The sequence below is a fragment of the Lepisosteus oculatus genome, chromosome 25, assembly GCF_040954835.1.
Source record: "Lepisosteus oculatus isolate fLepOcu1 chromosome 25, fLepOcu1.hap2, whole genome shotgun sequence".
NCBI lineage: Eukaryota > Metazoa > Chordata > Actinopteri > Semionotiformes > Lepisosteidae > Lepisosteus > Lepisosteus oculatus.
Window position 1 is genome coordinate 6,753,857 of NC_090720.1, and position 13,526 is coordinate 6,767,382.

General features: G+C 39.1%; 1 protein-coding gene across 9 annotated transcripts in view; it reads left to right on the forward strand.

Moving 5' to 3' along the window:
• The window catches only part of kcnab2a (potassium voltage-gated channel subfamily A regulatory beta subunit 2a), a 153,098-nt gene that overhangs the window by 128,113 nt on the left and 11,459 nt on the right, over window positions 1-13,526 (forward strand). For 7 of the 9 annotated variants that reach the window (XM_069184009.1, XM_069184008.1, XM_069184012.1 and 4 more), the window contains 3 exons: window positions 1,093-1,213; window positions 4,068-4,156; window positions 4,855-11,406. In XM_069184009.1, coding sequence (XP_069040110.1) covers window positions 1,093-1,213; window positions 4,068-4,156; window positions 4,855-4,944 — 300 coding nt within the window. In that variant the 3' untranslated portion in view covers window positions 4,945-11,406. Of the gene's footprint in view, window positions 1-1,092; window positions 1,214-4,067; window positions 4,157-4,854; window positions 11,407-13,526 lie in introns of those variants that run through there. The other 2 variants (XR_011183670.1, XR_011183669.1) reach the window with 2 other exon arrangements.

Sequence of the window (13,526 nt, forward strand, 5' to 3'; positions counted from 1 at the left end):
ATATTTCGTTGAGTGTGAAAACAACTTCTTCAGCCAAAACTGTGTTTCTCCTTTCTGTTTTTCAGCATGGAATTTACATTACTTCTTACTTTAAGTCTTTAAAATACTGAACAAGAATCCAAAATCCTTTAAACCTTCCTATGTTTTCAGTGCTTGCTCATGCACTGTTCCACACAAAATTACCTTGCACTGAGGACTCTTATTAGACAGCATTCTGGATCAAAGTAGAATGCAGGTGTGTGTGTGTGCTGGAAGGTGAACTGCTAAAAAATGTACTTATCTACAGTATGTCTCTGTGTATTTAAACTAAAAGGGAAAAAAGAGTCACCTGTTTAAAAACAAAACCATGCTGACTTACAGTATTTCATCACCCAACTAGTGGGAGAGCTGTGGGAAACCTGCCTCTTGTTGACTAATAAATGATTTATAAGTTAAATCAAGTATTCTTTAAAGATGGAAGGATATTTCTTATCAGGTAGTTTTAAAATATCAAAAAGGAAGGTGCAAATAGGATTATTATAGAAGAGATACTATACACCTCATAATACTCTCTGCAATGTCATTTAGGCCCAGTGTACCTCTCAGAAGGTCAAAAGTTAGGTGTGGAGCATGCTGGGGCTTCTGAGCGGTACTGTGTGAGAGTGAACCTGTTGCCTTGTGCTTACTGGCTCAAACTCTACTACTGGTGTGCAGAGCAATTCTCTGCATCCCTGGCACTGGGCCAGGATTATGTGGGTCTTTGTTTAATTACAGTTGTGTCTGTCCTCCTGCTGGCCCAACAGATTATGTTCTAGGATCACAGAAACAGGATTGCTTTTACCATGCCTAGGCCCATGGGGTTCACATCCTTGGGGGCTGTGGAAGTGAAAAGGATCCGTGCCGAGGATTAAAGATTAAGAATTTAAACTCCTGGTCAGATAAATGCCTTGACATTAGCAAAGAAAGCATTCCCAAAACCTCGACTCTTTCTCAGGGTAAATCATGGTTGGCCAACAAGACTAGTGGGTTTCCTGCAGCACCTCCCCCGGCAGGTGGGGGCGTTGTGAGCAGCAGCAGGCGGTGTTTTTGAACACGTGTGCTGTGTGTTGACAGGGGTACCAGTGGTTGAAGGACAAGATCCTGAGTGAGGAGGGCCGGCGCCAGCAGGCGAAGTTGAAAGAGCTGCAGGCAATCGCAGAGCGGCTGGGCTGCACACTGCCACAGCTCGCCATCGGTACGCGCAACACTGCTGCTCTCTCTCTTTCTGTCTGTCTGTCCGTCTGTCTCTCGCTCAACAGCAGCAGCAGCACTGGCACATTTTGTCCCGTTACCTGTTGTCTGTCTGTTTGGAAGCTTGTGTGCACTGGGCTGCTGTCTGATGTGTGGCACTGTGAACACTAGCTCACTGGCTTCACTCCCAGGGAGCTGAAAAATGTCTGAGCCCTGCGCTATTGACCCAAACGAGTGAAAAATAAAACCTTTTTCCACTTTCTGATAGAGCTGGTCAGAAGGAGACCCAATTTGTAGAGGATTTAAACATGATCATCTTCAGCTGCCCTTTTAAAACCAAAATCATTTTGAGCTTTTTAAGGAAAGATGATAGGGCCTAAAATCTAAATCATAGCGTTTGGTAGGACGTGTGGACCCAATGTTCAGAGCAAACATTTTGCCATTTATAAAGCTTTTCAAATAGATTTGGGTTGTTTCTATTTAATAATTTTGCATGTATGTTGAAACTATTACTGTAGCTAGGTGATCATTAGAATATGATGAAGAATAATTCTTTGAACCAGACATTTTTGGTAAATGAAAAAATCTTTTTTTCCAAGTAAAGGATATTTTAATGTTATTTTTTCCCAATTTCATTTAGCTTTCTGTGTTTTTTTCATAGTAGAATGTTATTAAAGCAGGTAAAAACCAAAGTTTTGCAAAGGACAGTGAAAGCTATCACAATAGTTGGTATTGAAAAAATAAAAACCAGCTTACAAAAGAAAGGTATGGTGTAGCAGGGTCAAAATGCCACTTCCTGTGGTGCAGCTCAGCCGTGTTCAATATGTGTTTTAGAAATACGCTTTGTCTTGCTTGGTGGACTATGCAGTGTGCTTGTGGCACAGTTAAAAGCAGTCTGTGGGAATGCTAGCTGTACTCTCAGTGCACTGGAGGTCTTTGTTGAATTTACACGTAAGATCGTGATGATTTTAAATAAATTAAATTTTGCATAGCGGATAGATTGATAGAATATTTGTAGTTTTACTGTAGTGTTAGTCTTTGTTTTCCTTGGCACTTAAAAGCACTACACAATTTAATGAGCAATGAGTAGTAAATAACAGTAGTATCGTAATGCCATCTGGTAATGCACTGTAAAAACATGACAGAGACAGGTGAGATCATACTGCAAGAAAAATGCAAAGCAAGGTAAAATGAGCTCCTTGAAATGTGTGTTTGTACAAGTGATGGTCCTTACTGTATGTGCTGTGTATCTGAGCAGATTGCAACAACAAACAGATTATTACAGTATTCAAATTCTGAGAACATTACCCCATACTAATGTATCTGTTGACCCTTTGGGAGATATGTAGAGGTCACTAGGTTCTAAAATTGTGCCTTATGTCCATGGTTGCTTTCTACTTCAGGACATAGTTAATGTTTAAACTGGTTTTCTCTGTACTGTAGATCTTAACCCAGTTCCTAGCTAATGAGCTTGGTTGCATAACACTATTAGCAGTAGTGAAAGGGCTGTGTTTCCCCAATCAGTAAACCTAATTCCCATACACACATACTGTAATCTTCCCATCAATTAAGATGCTGTTGTAAATCAGGTATCGATTTAAGGGGCACTGGCAAAATTGAATTTGCAAACTGACTGATTAAAACTCCCCAGAGAATCATTAAAGTGCCTGTGAGACAAACAGGCTATGTAAATAAATGGTAGGGGAGTTCATCTAACATGAAAGGAACCTTACATAAACTTCTGGGCTGCTTGCAGAAAAACAAAACTGACCTTGATCAGTTTTTTTTTGTTTATATTTTGCAGCACTGTGGCACGACAGACTTGTAGATGGTGATTCACAAACCCTTGGCATAATACCATTATCTGCCCAGTCACTGTAATTAATGTTGTCACTCGGGCAATAGCCGGAAGTGATTTTTGTAAAGATAGTCTTTAGTCAATAGCAAATGTGTCATGTTTTTCAGTCCCTGGAAAGGATCTTTCTCTTTTAACCCATTGTATTTCTTACAATACCATGTAAAGTTTTGCTGTCATGTTTATTTTCTATAGTTACAGCATGTGTGTTACCAGGATGGTAGAAGGATGGACATTAGCCAGTTTCTAAAGACCATCCTCAGACTCTGCCAGTATGTTATTAGACTGTATCTGTGTGACCTCGGTTAGCGCCTTACAGCTGTGAAAATATTTATTATAGACCTTAGAAAGCCCATCACTGGATTTCTTTCAGTGAATTTTCCAATCCAGTGAAACGAAAATCTTTATTTCAAATTTGACAAATGATATGAGCATATTACATGTAAGGTAAATTAGAAATGGTGTTCACAATTACTTTTTGGGCTTTCGTTTCTTCCTTGAGTTTATTGATAAAGACGGAATTTAATTTCTAATTAATACCGCTATTAAAATCCGTTTTTTAAAAAATCTAGCAATTAACTTGGAACGGAATCTTGCGTGTTGCGCAGAGTGGACCCCCTCCCACGTTGCCATTATACTCCAAATACCACAGATGGCTTACACCCTGCAGGCTTGCTGCCTTGTACAGCAGTGGGCAAACACATCTTAATCTCCACTGTGCAGGGGTCTGCCTCTGTGGGTGGATCACGTGTGCCTCCAGCCTTGAACAATATCTTGGCTGGTAGGAAAAAACGCAGAGCTCCTCTTCTGCCACAGACCAGTGTGGCAGTGGTCCGGTCTCCCCCACCATAAAAATGGACCTTGGCGCTGCTTCAGAATCCCATGACAGAACTGCCACAGATGAAGGTCTGCCATGGGACTTTGCAGTCTTGCAGGTGCATTTTTACCTGGGATACCGGCTGGGCCGCAAAGTGTCATCCCTGTGTTGTGGTCTCTTCTGCAGCATGGTGCCTACGGAATGAAGGGGTCAGCTCGGTGCTGTTGGGGGCTTCCAATACAGACCAGCTGATGGAAAATATAGGAGCAATACAGGTGAGTGTGCGATGTTCTGCGCTGAAAGCAGCTGCAGGGACAGGGGTGTGTCAGAGTTTTGTGCACACCAGCACTATGGGGAGGTACTGTAAGTATGTAAAGCCTGGACACACTGTGAGAGCATGAAAAATCCATATCTGTGAACATTGGTGGTGGGCATCTGTCTCTCCTGTTAACATACTGATCCATGCTGGTGGACAATAGACCTTTCCTTTAAGTCAGACACGTATAGTAAGAATACAGTTTACTTACACTGCAGGAAGCTAAAACGTCACCCCTTCACAGTTTAATAAAATTGTTTCTGAAAGAATGTAGGAAATATTATCTGGACAGTATTCATTATTTCAATATTTCTGGCTGGTTTGGTTTATAGAATAATAAGGCCAGCTGTGTTTCATTCCACCGAAGGATTTGAGATGATAGCTTCTGGCATCACTGCTCACTAGACTTTAATGACATTTGAAAAAAAAAAAACTAGGAGTGTTTTGTTTGTGCCCTGTATTTATCCAGAGAAACAAAATAAATGTCTTTCAGAATTCTGTGTGTAGTTCACATTCATATCCACCTCTCCCCACTCACGAGACCTCATGATAATATTTCACTACATGTTTTAGGATATTTTAGCAGTGTCAGGGAATTAACGTTTTCAGATACGGTTCTTTGGCTAATGAGAGTTTATCTTTACATTTGCCCTGCAGGTTCTTCCGAAGCTATCTTCTTCCATTGTGCATGAGGTGGACAGCATTCTGGGCAACAAGCCTTACAGCAAGAAGGACTACCGCTCCTAACGCGCTGCCGAGCGCTGGGGGAGCCGCCGCCGCCCCCTGCCTCGATCTCTGCCCGTTCCTCTGTTTGCTCGAGCTTTTACTGAATGAGAAACTGGCGCGTGAAGCTGGCAAAAGGCATGGTCCTGGGGGGCAGGTCATCTGATAAGACAATGAAATCCTCACAAAAAGAAAATCTGGGAAGCAGAGAGAGAAAGATCAAAGCGAGGTACACTCGTAGATAAACCAGTAATACATTTATCTAAACCAGAGGTTTTTTTATATTTTGGAAAAAGCACATGCTTGCTTGGCAGCTTAAGGTTTTTTTTGGGGGTTTTATTTTTCTTAATGGTCTTTTTAAATTCTGCATCGATGTTAAAGCGAAATAAGATTGATATTAGTCTACAAGCGCAAACCCCAGTTTTTCCATTTACGTTTCATTTAAACCTTTTAGAAAGGTGCTTGAGTTTTTAAAATGATATTAATTTGAGCTGTTTTTTTGCACATGGGTGTAACGGCTTCTCCTGAAATGAAACAATCTAGCACTTTAGTTACAGACTAAAGGAATCAATCCGAGAGTGATGTTCACAGACATCCCCTATAATGAAGGTCCTCTGAAGTCAGTCAGTTTAATTACCAAAGCTAATTTAAAAGATCTAAAATAACTACATACACTGGGACATCAAAGAAATTGAATGTTTTTTTGGAGGGATCTTGTCTGAACGATTATAACTGTGTGCTTAGCTGTTTTTGGCAAGCCATTCACTTAGCAATTACCATTTTAAACATCATTCTTAAATTATTTAGATTTAATCAGCTGAATAATAATATATTTTTTAAACAGAGCATCTTCGTGCAGGTCAGTTAAAATTAACTCTGAATCCCACATATGGCATAACAGAATCTTGAAGCTAAAATCTCCTGCTCCTGTTGTTACAGTATACAGCACAGCTGAATAACTGAAACACTGAAAATAAAATTTTGTCTCGAAACAGAAATGGGATGGATCTTAACCTGCTGACTTTCAGACTTAGTAGATATCCAGGAAGAGAAAAGAAGATTATTATTGCTGATTTTCTAGTGTGATATTCTACTCTGCACTGTTACTCAGCAGGTTATAAGTGAAACTGCAGTGCTAAGCACCCGGGTGCTGTTTTTAGTGAGTTTGTACAGCACACATTGGCTCAGTTACTAAAGCCCTGTGGATATTTTACTGTGGTTCTCGCCTTGTCCTGTTTTCAGAGGTTAAGACTTTTTGATTTGTGAAACATTCATTGTTTTTGTTCTCTCCACAAAGTGCGGGAGAGAGTTGGCAAACTGGCACCATATTTGTTCGATTGTTCTTTCAGAGCTTTGTTAACAGCAGCTGATGTTCTAGCGAAGCAAGGAGGGAAAGACATGGTTGGGCAGTATTTGGAGCCCATGCCAGCCCATCCTCAAAAAGCATTCACTGTGATGTACTGTGGTAACGGCATAGAAAAGCATAGTAGAAAATGGTGAATTCATAGCAAAATGTGATATACTGTAAACTTCAGGAAGGCATGACAGACAAAATACTGTGCATACCTGTATATACTATGGAACAACTTCATTAATGGTGGTAATGTGGCTAAAGCCAAAGATTTTCAGACATCTTTCAAGAACATAAACAATCGCTGAAAGAGTCAGGGATATATTTTCTCCAGCTTGTACCATTTGCCTTTCCTTTTTTATCACTATGCTATTTAAAATCACTTCCCTGGTGTCTAGCAGCTCAGGCATTTAGAGTTATACTGTGATTTTGTCCTGTGTCACTCCAGGACTGAAAGGTGGATGAATATCTCGGTGGTGATCACACTTTTTCTTTTACTAGTTCTCTTGCCCCTAGTAAATTCTGTATGTTGGCTTCTACAGAGTGGACCTGGGATGCTCTCCAGGATGATTTACTTGATTTTGTGAGATCCATTGATTCTGATACTGTGATTAATGATAAATATATACAGTATATATTATTGTTGCACCACTGTTTCCTCTGTTACCAGAGGGTGGGGCTCTTTCTTCTTTTTCCTCTTGAATTGGAATTTAAATGCACCCATGTAACCAAAGGCTATATTCACACAGCATTTTCTGTGTAATCAGTCTGCAATATTTTTGCATACAGTACATGTGTTTTGTTTTTTCTTGCTTGTCAGTAATGGTGGCATGGACAGAACTCCAGACACCATCATCCAGGATAGCTTCTCTTCAGGTATTGTCAGAAAACATGGGTTGTCACGCTTGTATAATGGATTAAGGCTCGTGGATTATCAGAATAGTTATAGTATGAAAGGTGCTGGGTTGAACATTTTTCCAGGAGTTTCTTTGTTTTTTGAAGATAAAATTAGGCAAGATGATCCAAGAAGGGTTAGAGAGGTTTGCAGTCAAAAGGAGAAGAACAGATAGAAGGACAGATGTTTCATTAGTAGATTTTGAAAAATAATTGGCTGTATTTGACTCTCCAAAGCGTGCCTCTCGCACAGCAGTGTCTCTCAGCAGTTACCAGAGTTTCCACTATGCACATTATACCCTGCCAGAAAAGCCACAGAAAGCATTCATCCATTTTATCTGCCTTAATAATCAATTGTTAAACTGGCAAGATTATCAAAATACTACCCCCTTCCAGTTTGCTCAGCCGGGTTGGTTTGGAACGGTGAGAGATTTGTTCTAACTATGAGTACTGCCTGAAAAGTTGTGCACTGTGACTTAGGAACTTCCATAAAGCAACCTGAGCTTTAAGAGTGGAATTGAAAAGGTTACTGGAATATTTTTGCTTTCAATCCACGTGACCAGAATAGCAGAAGACAACACCAGAGTGAGCCCTTTACATTGTACCATAGAGTCTGATGTTTTTCATCTAGTTATAAAAATTAAACTCATTGCATGACTGGATGCAATTTATTCACACTCTAATTGTGGGCTAATTATATATTTGTCGAGAGCTGGCAGCTAACTCATTTTTTTTTTTCATATTTATTGCGATGTAATAACATAGTGGAATCGAGTTGATGCAGATCCAAAACTTAATTACTATCTAGATCTCTGTTGAAGTTGTTTTCATTTTCAAGAATGTGACATTTCCCTTTTATATAATCAGTATTGTTACACATTCTGGGAGGCACAGTAAAAATGTATTGTCTTTTCTATTAAAAATAAATAAATAAAATGTTATTTTGTTCATACATAATATAGTATGTTGTACTGTATGTAATGGTTATTAAAATTGCTATATTTGCACTGGTGACTTGAAATCTGCATAGTGATTCTGTTATCCTGTTGGGCTGTTTTTTTGCTTTGCTTTTTTGTCATTTCATTTTCTAAAAATAAACAAGGAAAATGAGGGAGAGACAGCCATTCCGATGTGCTGTACTATGGTAGTTTGGCACAGCTCTGTGACAAATGCTTTGAATTTGAGGAAAAAAGTCTTTAGCTCCACCATGCGGCCAAAGTGTCAATTGCATCTGCATCTCATAGCATCTTATTACTGAGCACAAAGGCTGAATGTTTGACTTACCTGTTGTAAATAATATATGAAAAAAACTATTATAGATATAATGTTTCTAGCAGATTGATACTCCTGATAGAAAAGGAATGTTCAGCATGGTGTTATATGATGAACTAATTTAGAGCAAAAGGTGAGTTTATGTCAAAGTTAAAAATGCAGCTCATTCCCTGATCTATGCATGTGTATTATATTAATATAGGCAGATTCTATCTATGCTGCTCAGTACATAAATGGTACATAAAAGTTCCAGTATAGTCAAATGAATATAATTCATGCTAATTTCTACTTTTTGCTTGTCAAAGACTATAAAAGCTGTGTAATCACAAATTTGTATACTGTAAAAAGCTGCAAAGTTGTGATATTTGTTTTCTTTTAAGAGAACTCATGTATACATATATATTTTTATCATGGCAAAGTGTGCAGTATATATATATGGTACTGACTAGAAATCACTTTCAATTTATGTTAAAACATAGTTGTAGCTGGGTCTGAAATGGAATCAGACTGTGTATACTGCATTTAGGGCAATGGTCACAGTTAATGATGCCAAATAGAAGTGATGGCTAAAGAATGAATGGAACCATCCACTAGTTTATATGTAGATATGTATAATACTGTATATTATTGAACAACTGGACAGGGGTTGTAAAATGTACACAGTTTTCAGCATTCACTTACACATAGTGATGTGATCATCCAAGATTGATGTGCAAACCTTATCCGTAACTGGATAAAAAGATGGACACATGTAGTTTTAATCTCCTGTAGGCAACCTAAATGTTTTGTGAGTGGCTGGCAGTGTGAAAAAGCAGTGCGCTGTCACCATGCAGCTGATAGCTCCAAGCAGTTGTCTAGATTAGAACATGGTTTCCAGTGTGTTCAAATGGAAGAGGGTTTGGAATAGGGACTGCCAGTTTCATCTTACATACTGTACATAAAGTAAATCACTATGTATTACTCTTCTATCAATCATGAAATATTGTGTGGAAGTGTTAAAATAATGTTCTAAAGTGACCTGTTGATAATTGCTAGAGAAAGTCTCCTGATACACCTATTACTTGGAGCAGTTAGTGTCTTTGTTCCCAAAACGGTCTGGGGACCCTCAAGACCATAATGACCTCTATTTGAGAAATTACTGGTCCAGACAACCGCTTGAGCATTTAGCTGCATGGCTGGAACACATTGGGTTTGCAATGTGTGCACATTTCCAACCACAGAATCACAATAAAATGGCAATAAAAGGTTGTTTTTTTCAGAGGAAGATTCTTGTTAAAGATGTGTGGGATTCAGGTTGAAGCTGGATGATGGCAGCTGTCTTACAGTATATTTAATACACACAGCTCATGATGACAGATTACTTACTGTAACTAAAAGCCTTGTGACCAGGGCCCATTGTTCATTTTACTTAGACCATTTTGCATTTCTGCTTTAATAACCAAAGATCATTGCAGGATAGGAAACGAATCGAATGAGCTCGTAACCAAGAGGAGAACACAGACTGTTGAAGTGATGGCTTAATGTGCTTTACCCTTATTTGTTTAGAAATTGAGTTTTTCCAATTCTGTCATTTCACATCCCATTTCTCAACCAATGTTACAGCACAAGCTGTAACGGCTCCATAATTTGGTCAAATTTGCAGGTTATCCAATAGACCGCCTTCCCCTGGGGTTGCTGTGGCCTGTACCTTTTCCTCCATCTCCCTCATTGTAAACGTAGGTTTTTAGTGCAGGGCAACAAAGCCTGTATGAATAAACCTGTGTGGCGTAGTACTGCACTGCTATGTCATGCTGTGGAAATACATGCTGATCTGACCCCCTTTTGGATTCAAGTGAACGGATATCCTATTTATTTTAGAATTCCATTTTTAAAGAATAATCCACTCCAGCCTGTCACAAATGCTTTTTTTTCTGCTTAACCCAATGCTACTCAATAGAGCCCCCTCCCTTATTACTGTTGCTACTGTAAACCAAATTATGTGAAGCCCTCTGTGCAGAAGCATGTGATTTGAGTTTAAGAGTTTTTGTGAGCAATTCTGAAGATGTGATGGAAATAGCATTTGATTTACAGACCTCGATATTTTGTTTTTAATTATAAGATCCTGCATAGCACAGTATTAAGATATATATATATAACCACACATAACCATGTATTGGTTTTGTTTCAGTGCAGGGATCCTTAGCAGAAAACAACTTTGTTTCCTGTTTGTGTAAAAATAAATAAAAAATATGTATTCCATGTAAAAGAAATATATAGAGCTGTTGTTGTAGAGGTGAGGGAATTACACCCTTGAACTGTCTTTGAATCATGATACTGTTGGCTTTCAGACTAAAGGAGTCGATGAGATTATCACTTGCATCCCTTTAAGTGTAATGTTAAATTGCCACAAGGCCTGCATCCATGTTCTGTCATTGGCAATGACTGCAAAATTGTCTGCTTGCGTTTCATTGCTGTTGTATTCATCAACTAGACAATGAGTAAATGAGTGCTGTATTTTAAAGGAATTGCATTCTGGTTTGCTTGCATTTCCTCTTGTGAGAGTTATTTTTTTATGTTCATGCCTATATGCGATGTTGAATTGGCCTATTATTGATCTGAACAAAAAATATTTTTTTAACATGCTGCATTTTCTTCAATATTTAATGAGTCAATGTTGAGCAGTGGGGATTATTTGTACTGTAGATGCCTTTGAGGAATTAATCTGTAATGATACTATAATTATTGATAATACATATACTGTACTAATAATGGCAAGCTGTAAATTTTCACTCTTTTCTGGGTACTAACTGCACCATCAGAAACCTTCTGTATGTATATACTTTGACCTTTGTATATATATTAATGGTTGTGATCACTTCCGCATTTTTTTTTCCATTGGCAGGCATTGCTAATTGCATCGTGCTTGAATCAGAATTCAGACTATGTACAGCTGCGGTATTTATGAAATGACAATAAAAAATACAAAATGATATGACGTCTCACAACTTATTGTTGTACTAAAGGTTCCAGAATACTGTGGGAGATTGTGTATTTTAAAGTTTATTTCGTCTTAATAAAATGTTCTCCTTATCTTAGTTACACACCTGTATACTGTATATCATTGTCCCTGTTTTGATCTTTAAATGTCATTTTTGTGTTATTTGATCAAGACCAGGGGCTTTTTATGAGTGTAGGTTGATCTTTATGACTCAGACAGCACTGGATTCAGGCTGGGTTCTGTTGCTAACAGTCACTGACTCTGCTTGCTGACAACTGCAACTCCTGCAACTTGGCTGGATCCCTGCAAGGTATCATGTATATTAAAGGGGAACTGACCAGTTATTAAATCATCAGACAAGTTATTAAATCTCAGTAACAAAATAACTGACAGCATTGCAAAATGTATCGAATTCCGCATTAAGTGCAAAATCCTGAACTTTCTGAAAGAAGTGTATAATCTCCACGTTGTTGAGAGCTCAAGACAATTATGATTTAATGCAGCCCTTCCTGCTCACTAGTCACTCTAACGACTAATGTGCAAGCGAAAAAATACAGGTCAGGCAGCACACATTTCAGCGCAGAAATGTTCCAACGTGATCTGCATGCATGGTTAACAAGTAAGTAATTGTCGGCAAAACCGTCTCGAAGTCGAAAGCAATATTTCTATTTGATTAAGTGAGATGTATTCACAAGCCTGCTTGTTTACAATGTCATAGGGCCGAGTCACCTCACGGGAAGTTTGGTTGCCTCCTTATGAATCCCAGGACACGGTACTGCGCATACGTGGAAACGGCGTCTATTTTGTTCTGTAAATTGGAGGTTTTACACGTGAATATGTACATTTTACTTTAAATCATAGCTGCCTTAAAATGCACTCATCAATGCAGATCCTTTCCAACACCGAAACTTAAAAATAGCGCAAGGCTATGACGAGTCTGTCAGTAACACGTTTAACGTAACGTAATTACATGTTGCAACAAAATGCAACAGGCTTAAAACAGGATTTTTTTTATTTCTCGAGCGCGATGACAAGTCTTAGTAATGAGGGGCGTTTCGCAGGTGGAATGATCCTCGCAAACGGAAGAGGCGTTACTTTGGCCTCGGTATCAGCTCGGAGCGTCGTTTTACTTTTCACGGTTTCAGGACGACTTGCAGTAGTAACAAATTCAGGTAGGGGTATTGTTATTTATGTTTTTTTTCCCCACTTTATGATGTGCATTGCATGCAGCATTCTCTTTACATTGGTCTTTTCGTTATACACGTGTGCGTTCCGCTCGGTAATTTGCACAGCTCCGGTCTCCGAGGTAGTTCGACTCTGTCCTCAAACTTTTATCCAGTTTCTCTGAGCTGTGATACATGAAACCAAGTCTCGTGTGTTCGTTGTGCCTTCAAAGAGTTGCAGAGTGCCAGCGCTCCTGCATGCAACAGGACAGGGCAAGGAGATATGGGTTGCGTGCCCAGCGTGGGGCGAGTAGCGCATTTCATGAGCACCGGGGCAGGAAAAGAATGGAATTCAGATGGACTTGAACCATTTAAACGGTATCGCCTCTTGTAGTTACTCAACACAAGTTGGCTTGTGAAGTTTCGTCGGTCTCCGTGTTACAGTGTCGACAGTAGAGCCCCACCATCTCGCCAACGATTCTTTTGAGCGAATCTGTTCACGAGTTGCGTCGTGGACTCGAACCAGGGCGAAGTGATTCATGTCCAGAGCTCAGGGGTCCAAGGAGGAATGGGGTCACATTTGGTACAGTAAATATGAAGCAGACATAAATCATTGTAAAAATGCACATGGCCCTCATTGATTGTGTGAGCAAATTCAAGGGGATTGAGTGTGAAGCATGTATTCCATCCAACACTTTTATAGCTGCTTTTATAACAGGTGTAAGGTTGGGATATACCTTGAACCATTGGAATGAATAATGTTTTGATTCTCATTTCAGACAGCATGGTCTGACATTTTAAAAATTCTGGGGTAACATTATGATATAACTTTATTATGAATAAACATTGGTTACTCCCACACTGAGAGGCATACGTAATTTTGAGTTTCATTAGTATATACAGTGTACAGTCTATTTTAAATGGCGTCTGAAATACAGTATGTCACTGC